We start from the raw sequence: 16,420 nt of genomic DNA, 5'->3' as shown, positions 1-16,420 counted from the left end.
CCCTTCCCCTACCCCTCCCAATTCCCCTGCTCTTTTAGACCTTTTCTTCCTGTTACACAATATCAGTTATACATTTTTTAAATTACAATATCAAGATCTAGGAGACATTACCACAGATTTTACAGAATTTAAAAGGACATAGAAAGCATATTACAAAAATCTTTTTTGAAATAAATTTGACAACTTCTAAGAAGTGCCTTGAAAGACAAATTAATGAAACTGACTCTGGAGGAAACATAATATTTGAATAGCACCTATTAAAGAAAGTATATTCCTAGCTTGAAAACCTACCTTATATGACAACAACAGGCTCATATACATTTTAACTGATAAATTATATCAAACATTTAAAGCAGAAAAAAGAAGGAACACTTCTCCCCTCATTTTAGGAAATCAACATTGTGCTAATCCTAAAACTGGATAAAGATAATAGAAGAAAAAAGTATGAACATAGATAGAAATTTGTCTAACAAAACAAACTATTAGAAGTCAGATCTGGCAGGATGTAGAAAGTGGTTTTGTTATAGGGATGGCAGTGTTGGTTCAGCATTGGAAGATCCACCCCCAAAAGTCATCATTTAAACAGAGGAAAGCAAAAAACCATATGATCCTGTCAGTAGTTGGAGAAAAAGTATTGGACTAAATTCTACAGCTGTTCATGGTAAAAGCTATCAGGAGACTAGAAGTAGAACAGAACCTTCTCAACAGATCAAAGACATGTACTCCATACTTCCTCCAAAAATGCCTTACATGAATGGAGAAGATACAATGCTTTCTCCTTAAGGTGAGGAACAAGGGCAGATATGCTTACTCTTTATCTGTCCATTAAACTTTGAATCCTAGTCCCCACCAAAATAGTCTGGCAATAAAATGACACAACTAGGATAGGATTGGCACAGCAGAAGCAAAATCTTTATATGTAGATGAAATGATCATCTACAGAGAAAATACTAAGAAATCTCTAGGACCCCCTAGAACTAGTACTTGAATTTAGCAGGATTAGAAAACACAAGGTATATATAAAAATGCAGGTCTGTGTATACTTGCTATAAATGAAGAATTGGATATTAAAATTTAAAAGTTATGTAGGAGTACAAAGGACCTAGAAAAGTTAAAAACAAAAACAGTGTTGGAAGACGTTTAGTACCTAATTTTAAGACTTCTTCTAAAGCTACAGTAATCAAGGCAGTGTGGTATAAGGAAAGACATAAAGATCATTTGAATAAAACAGAGAATCTAGAAATAGAACCACACATATATGGTCCACTGAGTTTTGAAAGATTATTTAACATTAGCATTTTATAGAATATAAACTCAATTCAAGAGCTGAGAAAGAGCTAATGTTTTCAGCAAATGGCGCTAGAACACCTGGTATCCATATATAAAAAATTAGAGGTTTTCATTTTTTGACACAGGATCCCACCATAATAGCAAGGGTGGCCTCAAATTCAGTCCTCCTGTCTCAGTTTCCCACATAGCTGAAGTTAAAGGTGTGTACAACTGTGCCTGTCTTAATTATAGATTTTATTTTGTTTTGTTTTGTTTTGTATTACAGATGTAATGGGAGATTGAACTCAGGGCTCCAAGTATGCTAGGCAAGCACGCTACCACAGAGCTATATCCCCAGTCATTTTTTATTTTCATTTTGAGACAGCAGGGTCTTGCTGAGTTAGCCAGGATGGCCTCAAATTGCAATCTTCATGCTTCAGTCTGAAGAGTGGCTAGGATTACAAACCTGTACCACTACACTCAGTTTAAATTTTAAGGGTTTTTTTGGGAGGGGGGTTGATTTTTATGTTTTGTTTGGTTTTGGTTTGGGATCTTTTGAGACAGGGTCTCACTGTGTAGTTCTAGCTGGCCTTGAACTTACTGTGCAATCTAGGCTGGCCTCAAATTTGATGGCAGTTTTCCTGCCTCATCCTCAAATTCTGGGATTACAGGCATGCACCACCATACTGGCAAAATTTTAAGTTTTAAGGCCATATCTAGGGCCAAGTAATAGCAAACAGTGTGTACTATTAGTTGGAATATAGGAGGTGGTTTATTCATTCTGGAACCAGTCATCCTGGACCTAAATCAAACTAAGACAACTTGAGATACCAAAGTTGCCCAAAGACAGTTATAACTTGGATTAAAATATTGTAATAATTTTGAGATATTTTGCTTTCCAGATACAACTTCCCCTAAATTTATTAAGTTTATGAATTATCTCTCTTTTGTGTGGGAGTGCTAGAGATTGAAACTAAGGCCTTGTGTATTCTAAGTGTGCAGTCTACCCCTGAGCTACACCCCAATCTCCTGGTTTATGAATTATCTTGCTGTTCCATACAAGTTCTCTATGTCTGCATTTCATTGACCCTGGTGAAAATCAGCTCTATGATTCATACTCTCAATTTCATCTCTATTTCTTTACCCCATATACCTTGTAGTTTAGCTATATAGTAAATACAGATTAAATTCTGGTAATCATAACTTCTCATATGATTTGGAAGGCAGACATATAGTAAAGACCATATTCCTATATCTCTTTGCTATTGTTGTTGTCAAGAAAGGTCATGGCCCTGGGTACAGTGGCACATGCCTGTCATCCCAGCTACTGGAGAGGTTTAGGCAGAAGGATTGTAAATTTGAGGCCAGCCTTAGCAACTTAGTAAGACCTTGTCTCAAAATAAAAAAGGCTGGTAGAGTGCTTGCCTAGCATGCACAAGACTGTGAATTCAAACATAAAGAAAAAGAAAGGTCATGGAACTATGAGATCTTCCAATATCAGTATTCTAGTGTCTGTTCACTAGCTTCATAGGTTGAGGGGTAGGTTAAGTTAATGGTGAAAGTTGCTTGCTTCCAGCAAAGCTGAGAAGGAAGTCTCAGAGATTCATTATTAGCCTACTGAAACATTTTTACATTTGTTTTTAGAGAGCCCCAACCTAGTACCATTCCTGCTGCCTCTCAAGTACCTAAGTGCCTGTATCAAACCTTTCTGATGTGCTTGCTGGGTTGGAGTTGCATGGGGATATCAGAGCAAGAGTTATATGTAGTCAGGCTACTTTCTCAGAATTCTGATGCTTGTGTTCTTTTTTCTTCTTTTGTTGCCTTTAGCTTCCCACAGCTTCATAGAACTCTCTGTTTATTCAGGTCAGAAATTTGTGGAAGGCTTGACTGGATAGTTCTAGATCAAGGTTTCTTAGGCAGTTATAGTCAAATGGTGACTAAAGCTAAAACAGTGGGTGGGGGAGCTTCTGGAAGAAAGCCAATAGTCTCTTGCCATGTGGTGTCAGGGCCTTGCTGTATGGTCTTTATACATGGATTAGTTGGGGTTTCTCACAACCTGGTGGCCTCAAAGTAGTCAGACTATTTACAAGGTGGCTGAAGACTTCAAAAGCAAATACTGTCATTTGGTTCTTTTGTAATCATTTTTCTCCATGTGTCTGTGTTACTTACTGGTCAGCCGGTAATTTGTCAGTGCTTGTTCACAACTCCTGGAGCCAAGGACTTGATTGGTTTTTTGTTTTGTTTTTTTAGACACAGGGTCTCACTGTATAGCCCAGGCTGCCCTTGAACTTTGAATCCTTTTTGCCTCAGCCTCCCAAGTGCTGTCATTAGAGGCATGTCCCACCATGCCCAACAAGGCCTTTATATTCTACTGTTGAATTTGTGAGTTGATAGGGAAGTATAGTCAGAGTTCAGGCAATTTTGAGGTCTGTTTTGGCTTTTACTTCCCACTCGGTCCTTTTGCATTCAAGTATATTAGCTGCAGGATAGGCCAGAAATATTTGGCTAACTTTGAGCCTCTTGAATCTCCCTTGCTACACAGTCTTACCCAGGGACATGCTTGCCTCAACTATAACTACTGTAAGACCGAGGGCCTTACCAAACGCTCCGAGGAGCTGACTGCAGTGAAGGACACCCGGGGATCCCAGCGGTGCCTCCAAAATGTAAGACCGAGGGCCTTACCAAACGCTCCGAGGAGCTGACTCCAGCGAAGAACACCCGGGAAGGAACACACCGGACAAGGTGGAAAGTAAAACAGACCTTAGTCTGGCCAGACGGCACTCCCAAAGCAAAGTAGCTTAGAGAGGCGACTAGCCCAGAGTCCGAGGCTCTTTTATAGGGGGTTGCAGGGGAAGTTAACAGGTGAAATTTACAGAAGAGGTACAAAGGTTAGTGGTCAGCTGACACATACTGATGGTCAGCAGATGTTTGTAGATTGTTCTATAGATAGCGGTGTCCGGAACATCAGTTTTCTAACAAAGAGTTGAGTAATTTACTTTGGGACCTTATGGCTAGTGTCCCGGAGCTAACAAGCATCTTTATCTATTTACTCATATTCAATCACAGTTGGGGCTAGGGGAGTTTTATGATTACAGAGTTATGCAGTCCCACACTACAACGTTAGACTCGTAGAACCTTTGGGTCTTCCTGCTTACCTCCCTTTGAGACCGTCACTTCTCACAACTGTATGGCTGAATGTGGGCCTTACTTGCCAAAGTCAAATAGTAATATCCCTCCTCCATGAGGAAGATAGTGGTTCTCACAACCTGTCCCTTCCTGGTAGATTCTGTGCACTGAGTATGAGAGGAACTGAGAGTAGCTTTGCATAAAAAAACCACAGATCGATGCCTGCCTCGCAAGCGCAAGGTCCCGAGTTCGATCCCTGGTACCAAAAAAAAAAAAAAAGAAAGAAAACCACAGATCAGGCGGGGGATATAGCTCAGTGGCCTGCCTCACAAGCGCAAGGTCCTGAGTTTGATTCCCGGTACCAAAAAGAAAAAGAAAAGAAAACTACAGATCTTCATTCTTAACAAAGTTCAGCAGTTTTGTAAGCATAATTGCTTCTGTTGAGTGCCTGAGTGCTGAAGTGGTTGTTCTGTCCAGTTATATAGTTGCTTCAGGGAGAAGATTTCTTTACCTTATAGCCAGAATCCCTACCCCTCTACTCACTTTGTTTTACATTCAACTTTACTTGCTCTGCCTAACTTCAAAATTTGGAAGGTCCCAAAGCTCTTACCTTTAGTGAGATTATTCCTACCTCAGCCAAGGCTTTGTTATCCAGGCCTAACAATTAAGCACAGACTAATACTGTGTTTCCTACAGTGTGGAAGTGGTGTAACATATTAGGCAATTTTAGATGTTTCAGTCAGATCCAGAGCATTGAGAAGTCAGACATGGTGGTACATGCCTGCAGTCCCAGCTGCTTGGGCAGAAAGATCATGACTTCAAAGCCAGCCTGAGCAGCCCTTTAAAAAATAATAATACAGGCCCAGGATTTAGTTCAGTGGTTCTGGCGCCTGCCTCTCAAGCTCAAGGTCCCAAGTTCAATCCCCAGTACCAAAAATAAAAAAAAATAAAAAATAATAATAATAATAATAATAAAATTAAATTTAAAAGGAGGAATAAGAAAACTGCTCTTTTTTCAAGTCTTTTAGTCTCGATTCTACCTGGGAAGAAGTCTTAGATACTACCATATCCTTTTTTTTTTTTTAGATACTACCATATGTTAAAGCCTCTTTTTAGCCAGGTGTAGTGACATACATCTATAATCCCAGCACTTGAGTGACTGAGTGAGGCAGGAGGGTCACTGTGAGTTTGAGGTCAGCCTGGACTACGTGGTGAGTTCATGGCCAGCCCAAACTACATAGCAAGTCCCTGTCTCAAAACAAACAAAAAACTCTTCACAGTTGCTACTCCCTTATTCTTCCTTTTTTTGGTATGTTGCCCAGGTTGAATTCCTGGGCTCAAGGGACCCTCTTACCTCAGCCTCCCAAGTAACTGGGACTCCTGGTGCACATCACCATGTCTGACTTCTTCTTCTTCTTCTTAGGGAGCACACCAATCCTCTGGCACTAATATCTAGATAGAATTTTTTCATTTTTCTTGTATTTATTTTTATTAATACCTATGTAAGTCTGTGATCTAAAGATTCTCCATCCTTTTCTTGTGTCTGTGTGTGTGTGTATATGTATGTGTGTGGTACTGGGAATTGAACCGAGGGCCTTGTGTATGCTAGGCAAGCATTCTATCACTGAGCTAAAAGTCCCTTTTTGAAAGGAGTTAGTAAAGAAAATTGGCATGCATAAAATTATAAAATAAGTAATAGTACAGGTGGGGTTGGACCTTAGCAGAGTCATAGATACAAAGGAAGATGCAGGTGTAACATCTTGTATGTACTGGTATGCATTTCATTACTCAGTGCATGTGTTTGAGACAGAGTTCAAAGCCAGTGCTGTCGAGGTACTGTTTGTTAACTCAGATTTTTTTCTTTTCCCCCCTCTGTAGTGGAGCACATGATCCAGAAGAATCAGTGTCTCTTCACCAACACCCAGTGTAAGGTTTGCTGTGCCTTGCTGATTTCTGAGTCCCAGAAGCTGGCACATTACCAGGTATGCTATTGTACTTTAGCAATGCTTTATTTTTCCAACCTAGTGCCAAGCCCTCACTTCTCCCTGGCTTACGTGGTGAGAGGTAATTCTTTCTTTGCCACTAGATACTTACTGCCTTCATGCGTATTGGCTTGTATTTGAAGACTGATTTGATTTCCCTGAGTCTCATCTCACCTCTCCAAATCAGAAATCTTCTATGTGTGTCTTTCTTTGCAGCTTGACATAGTAGAAAGTATGAGGCATTGCTTTAAATTAACCTAAATTTGAATCACAACTCTGCTACTCATCTTGGGCAAGAAACTTCACCATTTTCAGCTTCAATTTCTTCATGTATTCATAGACTGTTGTGAAGATTAAATTTAATAGCATGTAAAGTGCCTTGCACAAAGTAGGAACTCAATAAACTTTCTTCCCCCACCTTCTCCTCAGAAGCTTTTGAGAGGATAGATTGGATAAAAATCTAATGTTTTTGAGTGCCTTCAATGAAATGGCATTTGGCTATCTTTGATCTTTTTCCTGGGTTCTTGCAGAGCAAAAAACATGCCAACAAAGTGAAGAGATACCTAGCAATCCATGGAATGGAGACATTAAAGGGGGAAATGAAGAGGCTAGACTCAGATCAGGTAATACAGCTGCCATGCTGAGACCGCCCACTTCCTGATGAAGCCAGCAAGCAGGTTGGTGCGGTGAAAAAGTCACACTAACTTGGCTGCAAATCCCAGCCCTGTTGTGTATTTTGGCCACGTCTTACTACTTCTCTGAGCTTTAATTCTTCCTCTATAAAAATAAGGATAGCATCCTCTCAGGATTTTTTTCTAACTAAAACAAGAAAAGTTTTATAAAAAACACCCAACACAGAACCTGCCACATAGTAGAGGCTCACTAAATGGAACTGTTGTTATATATTACCACCAAATGGTTTGGTGGATCAGGGCAAGAAGCTGCTCAAGAGAAAGTAGAGGGAAGCCAGGCTGCATACCTTCTTGAGAGCCATGGAAAAGAACTGAGATCAGCACTTGAATGTTTTGGATAAATTAGTTAAACCAATGCCTGCAATGATTGAGAAATGATTGCATTTATTTTTTGACTCAGAATTACTATGAGGATTATACTGAAACAATCCCTAGTCCCTCAGGCATACCATAATTTTTGTTCTGTGAGAGGCTGTGCACTTCATGGAATAAGAAGTCAGCAGACCAGGCTCTGTGACTTACTAAGTAGGCAAGTTACTCAGCCTCTCTGCACTTTACTCATAAAGTGGAGATAATTCCTACCTCTTAAAATACCCTGAGGTGGGTGTGGTGGCGCACACCCATAGTCCCAGCATTTGGGAGGCTGAGGCAAAAGGCTTGCCGTAAGTTTGAGGCCAGCCTAGACTACCTAGTGAGTTCAAGGTCAGCCTGAACTACGTAGCAAGACCCTGTTTTAGAAAAACAAAAAAACCACAAGATACTGTGAGGCAAAATTCCAGTTCCTAGTAGATGTTCAATAAATTAAGGGTTTACTGCCTTCTATTATAGAAGCCAGTGATTAGATGGACAGACCTTGATTGTCCTTCTTGGAATTCACTGACTCATCCCCTGTTTGCCTTTCTTATTATTTAGAATTCAGGAAGGCAAGATCAACTCTGTGACCTTGCACAAGTCACTTTCTCTCCTTGTACTTTAATTCCTTCAACTTCTGATAGGGTGACTGAGTAGTTCAAATGAGATCACAGCACCCACTGCCAACAAAGAATTACTGAGCCCAAAACATCAAGAGTACCAACGTTGAGAAATGGTGAATGAATACCTTGTTAAGATATAATTTTTCTCAGAAAAATTGGCAGATCTTAACATAGGCTTGAAATACATTTTCTGTCCTAACCTTAATCAAGAAATAAAACCCAGTGATGTTTGAAGATTTCTGGGTGTCTACTGTATGCCAGACTCCAGCAGCATAGAAGGTTGGGAAAGAAAGAGGAGTCCAACAGTCCATGCCCAAATGTTGTACTTGAGTTCTCAGAAAGGGCTCCTAAACTATGACACTGTCAGTTTAGGGCAGTGACGGTGAACTTTTAGAGCTTTTGATGATACAAACACCCTGAAGTGGCACACATGCCATTGGTTTGCCACCTCTGGTTTAGGGTATTAGCCAGAAGTATAGAAAAGGTCTATTTAGTGCTCTGGGATTACAGTGGAAAAGCAAAATTAATTCTTCCTAGAATGCATACACAAAGGGGCTTGATAATTGTTTGCTAAATGGTTTTTTTTTTTTTTGAGTAAAAATCTCCCAGATGAAGAGCTAATATTTAAACTGGGCCTTGAAGGCCAAGCAAACATACTAAGAGGCAGAAAAGGAAGGAAGAACATTCTAGACAGTAAGAATACCCCAAACAAAACATGGAAGCAACAGAAAAAAAGTGGGGAATGATGAGTAGGGCCTGGGACAAAGTAGCTGGAGAAGAATCCAGAAAGGTAGGTTGGGAGTTAATATGTGAAGGGGATCTTAAATACCCAGTATCTTATGGGCAGTGGGAAACCATTGAAGATTTTCTGGCTGAGTAGTGGTATGATCAGACCTGTGTTCTTTCTCCCAACCAGAAGAGCAACAGAAGCAAAGACAAGAACCAGTGCTGCCCCATCTGTAACATGACCTTTTCCTCCCCTGTTGTGGCCCAGTCGCATTACCTGGGGAAGACCCACGCAAAGAACTTAAAGCTGAAGCAGCAATCCACTAAGGTGGAAGGTACTGGTTTTCCTGAGTAGTGCTTTGTTGGTACCCCTCCTGTCCTCTGGGCACTGTTGACAGGTGCTCCCAGAAATGTTCATTGGGGCCATGGACGTGGAGAGGTTGGACTGCTTTTGAGAGCCCTTAAAAATATCAAAGTAGATCTGCTTCATTGGAGTGCAGCCCCAGAGTGCTCACCTAACCTTCCTTTCTTTGCTTCTATCAGTTTTTCTCAGTAGAAGCTTCTTAGCCTAAGCTTTTGTCCTGACCAATAATTGTAATTCAGAAGTGCCAAAGTCTTCCAGGCCATGCACACAGTGAGAATGTTCTATCCGCTACCTCTCCCACTTAGATTTTTTTCCCTCTTAGCATCCACCTGCTTTCATTACTATATGTTCCAAGTTAAAAGCTAAATCTTTGTCCTTTTCCGTGTGCTCAAGTTATGCCCTGCTCACTTTAATCCTCAAAAGCTGCCTGTTCCTTCAAGACAGGGACTTGCCTTCCAAAGCAGAATACTTCAGTGCTGTCACTACCGCCCACAAAGCTGTTGCACCTGCCATGGGTTAATTCCCAGTGCAGTGACTTCTAAAATAGCTTCCTTTATCTTGTCACCACTGGGTCTTTGCCCTCACTTTCATCTCATTAACTCCTGCCTTGCTGGGGTTTTTAACCTCTGCTAACTGTAATTAGTTAAGAGTCAGAGTTCTTTGATCTTTATTTCACTTTCTGCTTGGTAATTTTTTCTCCTCTACTTTGGACCAAGAAGTAGACCACACTATTTATAGTATTTATTTTCCTTTTTGTTTTATTGTATTACAAAAACAAGACGACAGTGTTTTGAAAAACTTTGATGATAGGGTGGAAAAATCATTCATAATTACACTCTCTTATCATGTCCATTTCTCGTTATTCATGATATTAACAATAAAATATGGACTTTGAAGATACACAAGCCCAGGTTTGAATCCTGGCCCTGCTATTTACCATTTGTATGACTTCTTTGTGTTTGAGTCTCCTCACCTGTAAAATGTTAATGCTGTTTACTTCATAGATTGTGAGGATAAAATAATGTACATGGAAAAGGTAGGACATAATAGATATTCATAAATGACAACCTATACTATTATTATTATTTTCACCATTAAGATAGCTGGTGAGGCTGGGCATGGCAGAACATGCAGGTAATCCCAGCACTCTGAGAGACTCTGGGCAGTTTGGTGACTTAGCACAGCACCTGCCTGGTAAGCACAAGGTCCTGAGTTTGATCCCTGGTACCAAAAAAAAAAGTAATCAAAAAGGCTGGAGATCGTAGCTCACTAAGAAGGCCCAGGGTTCATTTCCCCCGCACACACTAAAAAAACAAGATAGCCAGTGAGTAGAATTCCCTCATAAAATGCCATAGCTGATTGGGCATCCACCACTTGCAGCATGCTGTTGGCCTTGCCAGTTGTTGATTCATCAGTAACTTTTATGAATGCTGACTGCTTTTGCCTAAAGTTAATGTTGATACCAATATGGTACCACAATGTGTAAACATTAGGCCAAGGGAAACTAGCTTAAGAACTGAACTTTAATTAGGTCATAGACCTATCTTTTCACAAATGGGAAAATTCTCTGGATGCCTGATCCCAAAACTTCCATACTGGGCCGGGGATTTAGCTCAGTGGATCCGGCGCCTGCCTTACAAGCACAAGGTCCTGAGTTCAATCCCCAGTACCAAAAACAAACAAAACAAAACAAAAAAACCAAACAAACCAAAACTTCCATACTAAAGATATTTTCCATATTCACTTTCAGCCTTTGTCACATGAAGATATGTTTTTATGTAGTTGTAATCATTGTACATGAATCATTTGTATCCTTGTACTTTTCATTTAACTTTTTAGTTGAAACATATTTCCATGTTATTACACATTTATAACTCTAATCCTGGGGGCTGGGGATTTAGCTTAGTGGTTTCTCTGCCTGCTGCACAAGCACAAGGACCAGAGTTCAATCCCCGGTACCAAAAAAAACCAAAACTCTAATCCTGAAATTAAACATTTTTCTAATATAAAAGTAATATAAACATGTTGTAGGAAATACAAAAAATACAGATAAATGTAAAAAAATTGTAATAATTTACCATTCCGTGATAACTACCATTAACATTTTGGAGTACTATTTCTCTATAATCTTTTGTTGTGTATGCGTGTGTATTTGTTTGTATATATTTGTTTTATGTGTATGTAGATGAGCTCTATGTATATACACTTATAAACAGAAGGTGAAATAACTTTTTTATAAAAATGACACACACTTGGGCTGGGGATTTAACTTAGTGGTTCCACCGCCTGCTTCAAAAGTGCAAGGACCCAAGTTCGATCCCCAGTACCAAAAAAAAAAAAATGACACACACTCATTGTGAATAATTCTAGAACAAACAATGCAGATTTTACAAAGGAGAAAGTAAAATATTACCCAAATTCTAACACCAAGAGAAACACTGTTAATTTTTGGGTGACATTTCGTACTGGTATCTTCTAACAGTGACATGACCATATTGTACATGTAATTTCTTTTTCTATTTTATCATTTAATATAACATTTGTGTTTCCCTCTGTTACTAAAAACTTTTTGTAAGCATTTTAAGTGACTGTATTATGCCACATTTAGTAATTGCTCTCATGATGAACATTTACCCCACCTCCCCATTCTTGGTGTTACAAATGACACCAACAGTAGACATCCCTATGCAATTCTTTTTCCATATTTCAGGTTATTTCCCAAGACACCATAGCTTTCACTGGTTTGGGATGTCCATTAAGCAGTTTTTCCAGCTTTTCTTAACCATTCACCTCTGAGCCTCCTCTTTGGTGTCTTTCAATGATTTCTGTCTTTTTGTTGTTGTTGTTTTGTGGTGCTAGGATTGAACCCAGGGCCTTGTGCCTACTGGGCAAGCACTCTTCCACTGACCTACATTCCCTAGCCTTATCTTTATCTCTCAGTGACCATTAATATCTCTTTTCTGATGTCAAAGCAACTATATTCATTGTAGAAAAATTGGAAAATACTGAAAAACACTCTTTAGTCTCTATGCTTTTGATCTTTTTTCCATGCAGTTACCTATATGTTTTTGTTATTTTATAAAATTGAGATAAGAAAGAGATTGTTTTTTAACTTGCTTTTTTTATTCAACACCACACTGAATATTTTCTCATGAAATATTCTATTTTTACTTTACTTTTTCAGTGACATATTGAAATACAATTAATAACCAGAGAAATTGAGATTTCCTATATTGGAAGACTGTCGTGGGAAAAACTAGCAAACTCTTCTGGCTTGCTAAAAATCCTCAAAACATCCCAGTTGAAATAGTATAGGGATGAAAGGGCATCTGAGTCATCATCTATCTGTGAGTGTTGCTAAGCCCTACTGCTCCTCCATTACTGGTGGGGATTCTGGGTTCCACATTTTTCTAAGAGTGGTTGCTAAATTAACACCATTCTAGCCACATGGACTTTTTACTGAGTCATGGCATTCACCTTTTAATGTGGCAGCACAGTGTGCAGTCAACATCAGGACCCATGTAGACCCACAGGAGGCTCACACATATGCCCTCACCAAGCTCTGATTAACTGAACATTGAGCAGAGTCAGGGATGTTCTCTCAGGGTGAAAACTGAAGCCTTCAGATCTTGTCATATTCTGGCAGCTTGGCAAAGAGATTATGGGCTTTAGGGTCACACTGACCTGGGTCCGCTCACTAGCTAAGTGATCTTGAACAAGTCATTTTACCTGTATGAGCCTCAGTTTTTTTTTGTAATATGGAAAAATGATACAGCCCTCATTGGGGTACTCTGAGTAGTAAGGAAAAAAGATATGTCTATAAACTATGTAACTAAATGTTATCCTCTTAGCCAGGCGTGGTGGCACATGCCTGTAATCGTATCCCTGGGAAGGCTGAGGCAGGAGGATTACCACAAGTTCAAGGCCAGCCTGGGCCATATAGTGAGTTCAAGTCTAGCCTGAACTACATAGTGAAACTCTGTCCCCAAAATAAATAAATGTTTGTATGTATGTTATCCTCTTCTCAGCCTACAGTGTAATGCAGCCTAGAAGATATGGCTGGTATGGGTGCCTGGCCCTGTATAAGCTCAGAACCTCAATGTCTACGTCAGTGCATTGGTACTACCTAGGTCTGTAATTGGAATGCTTTGAGGGTAGGAATTAAATACCCAGACCTCTTATCCCACTTGCTGTGAAATTCCAGGAAGTCCTGGGATGAAAAGACTATAAGCATGCATCTCTAGTATATTATAATTTGGCAACTTGATGGCAGAACTTCCCAACCTCTTGAGAGTAAAAAAGAAGATCAAGACTTATGTACCTAGAGTAGTTAAAGCTGCTGAAAGAATTAGCTGCTCTTTGGGCTCCCCCAATTCTTCCCGTCTTCCCAATTAGAGAAGTTGTTCACCGTGTGATTCACACAGGCAGTGCCACATCTGCAGGTGTGATTAACTAATGACGCTGCCTTTCTTTTTCTTCAGTGTACTCAAAAGCCTGGCACCTTTTGAGTTTTTTCATTGTTTCTGTTTGTACTCTCCCAGTGCAGCTCTGTCAAAATGCCTTACAAATCCTTTCATTGTGTCCTCCACCTTAGCCTTGCACCAGAACAGAGAGATGATAGACCCAGACAAGTTCTGCAGCCTCTGCCATGCAACTTTCAATGATCCCGTTATGGCTCAACAACATTATGTGGGCAAGAAACACAGGAAGCAGGAGACCAAGCTCAAACTCATGGCACACTATGGACGACTAGCAGACCCTGCTGTCACTGACTTATCAGGTGAGAGGGCCCAGGTTACATCCAAGCTGGGTCAGAGCTTGATCACTGGGATTCCAGGGTCTAGCCAACTCTTTGCTTCTCCTCCTTAAGTCTTCTAAAGGAGAGTTTGCAAACTCAGATGCCTACAAAAGTGATGCAGAACATTTTTTCTTTAATGTTCTAAATGTTGCTGAGAGCCGGGGATTTAGCTCAGTGGTTTCACTGCCTGCTGTGCAAGCCCAAGGACCCGAGAGTTTGATCCCTGATACCACAAAAATAAATAAATAAATAAATAAATAAATTAAGTAATTGGCATGGTTAATGTTGCTGAGAGTCAAACCCAGACCTTCACACTTGCTAGGCAAGCACTCCACCACTGAGCTAAATCCCCAACCCCCAGGCAGAAAGTTTGTTTGTTTGTTTGTTTGTTTGTTTTTATTGTTATCAGGCAAGAAATTTAAATGAGAGCCAGGAAGGGAGATGGTCAGCTAAAGAGTGCACGCCACTCCTAGCAAACTCTAGACTGTTGTTACCATATATTTCAGTTTTTCAAAACACTATTGAGAGGGCCAGGGATTTAGCTCAGTGGTTCCGGTGCCTGCCTCGCAAGTGCAAGGTCCCAAGTTCGATCCCCAGTACCAAAAAAAAAAAAAAAAAAAAACACTATTGAGAGCCAGATTTATATAGGAAATTCTCTGATTTCTTTTGTCAGTGCTGGGGCTCAAGCTTAAGACCTGACTTGCTAGGGAATCTAGGTAGGCACTCTATCATTGAACTATATCCCCATCCTAAATTTCTCCGATTTTTAAATGTGCAACCAAATTTTTTAAATTTTTGAGCCAGACATGGTGATGCACATCTATAATCCTGCCACTTGGGAGACTGAGGCAGGAGGATCATAAGTTCACAGCCAGTCTGGGCTACATAGCAAGTTCATGGCTAACCTGGATTATGTAATAGCAAGACCCCCATCTCAAAACAATAACAAAAAAAAAAAAACCCAAGCATGCTAGTGCCTGCCAGTAATCCTAGCACTCTGAGACAATGAGTCAGGATGATCACAAGTTCAAGCCCAGCCTGAGCAATTTAACAACTTAGCAAGACGCTATCTCAAAAAAATAAAAAAGAGTTGGGGATGTAGCTCAGTGCAACAGCTCTGGGTTCAATCCCCAGTACCTCCCCCACCAAAATTTTTTTTAAGTCCCGTATGAGTAAAACCCTATCTGCATGCCCAGTTTGGGCCAAGGGCCACTAGTTTATAACCTCTGCTTTAAACTCTTTAAGTGTCCATATTTCTTATGTGAAAACCTCAACCTCTACCTCTTCCCTCAGCAGCTGGGACTTACCTGTATCCCTGGGATAGTGTGGTAAAGAAGAGACTTTGCTGGCTCAGAGAATATTGGTTATATCTTTGACCTTGAGATGTTAGTCAACATCACAGGAGTAGGCATTCACAAACAATTAGGGGCCCTTCCCATTACAGTAACTACTCACAGCCTATAGTAAATGTATCCGTGTGAAGGTTATTATCTCATTCAGTCAGTAAATATTTATTGAATGGCTATTGTATTCCCTCACTGGAGTATAGTAGTAACCAAAACTGACACAGTCTATGTCTCATGGAGATACAGGAGCACTGGGGCTTTCTCAGGAGTTAAGACACATAATAATAAGAGCAGATAGACTCTGGGAGGTAAAAATCTAAATAGAAAAGATAAGAGTACTCTCAAGGTGTGTGTGACCTGGAGGACTTTAGCAGCCCATGGAGGTGCAACCATGTGGTTCACATTTGAGATCCCCTCAGCATCCAGGTGTGGAGCAAGTTGGCCTCAGGGAGCCTGCTGCTAAGAGTCATCTGTGCTCTTCCCATAATCATAGGGAGGGTGATCAGCCAGATGCCATAGATGTTCCAGACCACATATGGACAAGGGGAGATCATACTTCTCTAACAATTCCCCAAACACCAAAGGCAACCATACACACAGTAAGGCACCAAGACCATACTGACATAGATGAAACAGGTACAAAGCATGGTCAGGGAGCATAGGGAAAAAGACTATGGGCCAGATCCTTTAGCAGGGTACCAATGCCAGGGAAAGAACCTGCTATATAAACCTCTTCCAGACTGGGAATGGATAACTGGTGTTTACTTACTGTTTCTTCATGTAGGCAGGGATCACTTCCATATGCTAAGGATTCTGGAAACTCAAGAACCAAGCTAGTAAGAACCCACATCATAATGCTGTCCTTTTTTTGGCCTTGAATTGATAGGAACAGCATTATATCCAGCTGGTTTGACCAAGGATTTCCTTGCAGCAGACCTTTCTAAACTCATTCCAGCTCCTACCCCTCCTTCATTCCTCCCCCTCCTTTATTCCTTCCCTCAACCCCGTCCCATCCTTCCCTCATCTGTTTTCCACTAGCAACTCAAGCATTGCAGTGTTTGTATTGCTGACTTTAACTTGTGTCCATTCTGTTTTTTATCTGAAGCCAAAGCCTCCTTCCTATATCTTTCACCCTCCTCCATT

At 40.4% G+C, this 16,420-nt stretch overlaps 1 protein-coding gene across 4 annotated transcripts in view; it reads left to right on the top strand.

Annotated features, from left to right (window-relative positions):
• Nucleotides 1-16,420, top strand: part of Znf346 (zinc finger protein 346) — a 60,711-nt gene that overhangs the window by 8,556 nt on the left and 35,735 nt on the right. For 3 of the 4 annotated variants that reach the window (XM_004836303.4, XM_004836302.4, XM_021238999.2), the window contains exons 2-5: nt 6,274-6,377; nt 6,908-7,000; nt 8,960-9,104; nt 13,728-13,913. In XM_004836303.4, coding sequence (XP_004836360.1) covers nt 6,274-6,377; nt 6,908-7,000; nt 8,960-9,104; nt 13,728-13,913 — 528 coding nt within the window. The remainder of the gene's footprint in view (nt 1-6,273; nt 6,378-6,907; nt 7,001-8,959; nt 9,105-13,727; nt 13,914-16,420) is intronic. The other variant, XM_004836304.4, reaches the window with a different exon arrangement.

Source organism: Heterocephalus glaber, unplaced genomic scaffold (assembly GCF_053883595.1).
Source record: "Heterocephalus glaber isolate CG9 unplaced genomic scaffold, H.glaber_assembly_v1.0 deba00001606, whole genome shotgun sequence".
Taxonomy (NCBI): Eukaryota; Metazoa; Chordata; class Mammalia; order Rodentia; family Bathyergidae; genus Heterocephalus; species Heterocephalus glaber.
Note: the sequence above shows the minus strand (reverse complement) of the source record. Positions and strands in the feature narration are given on the sequence as shown.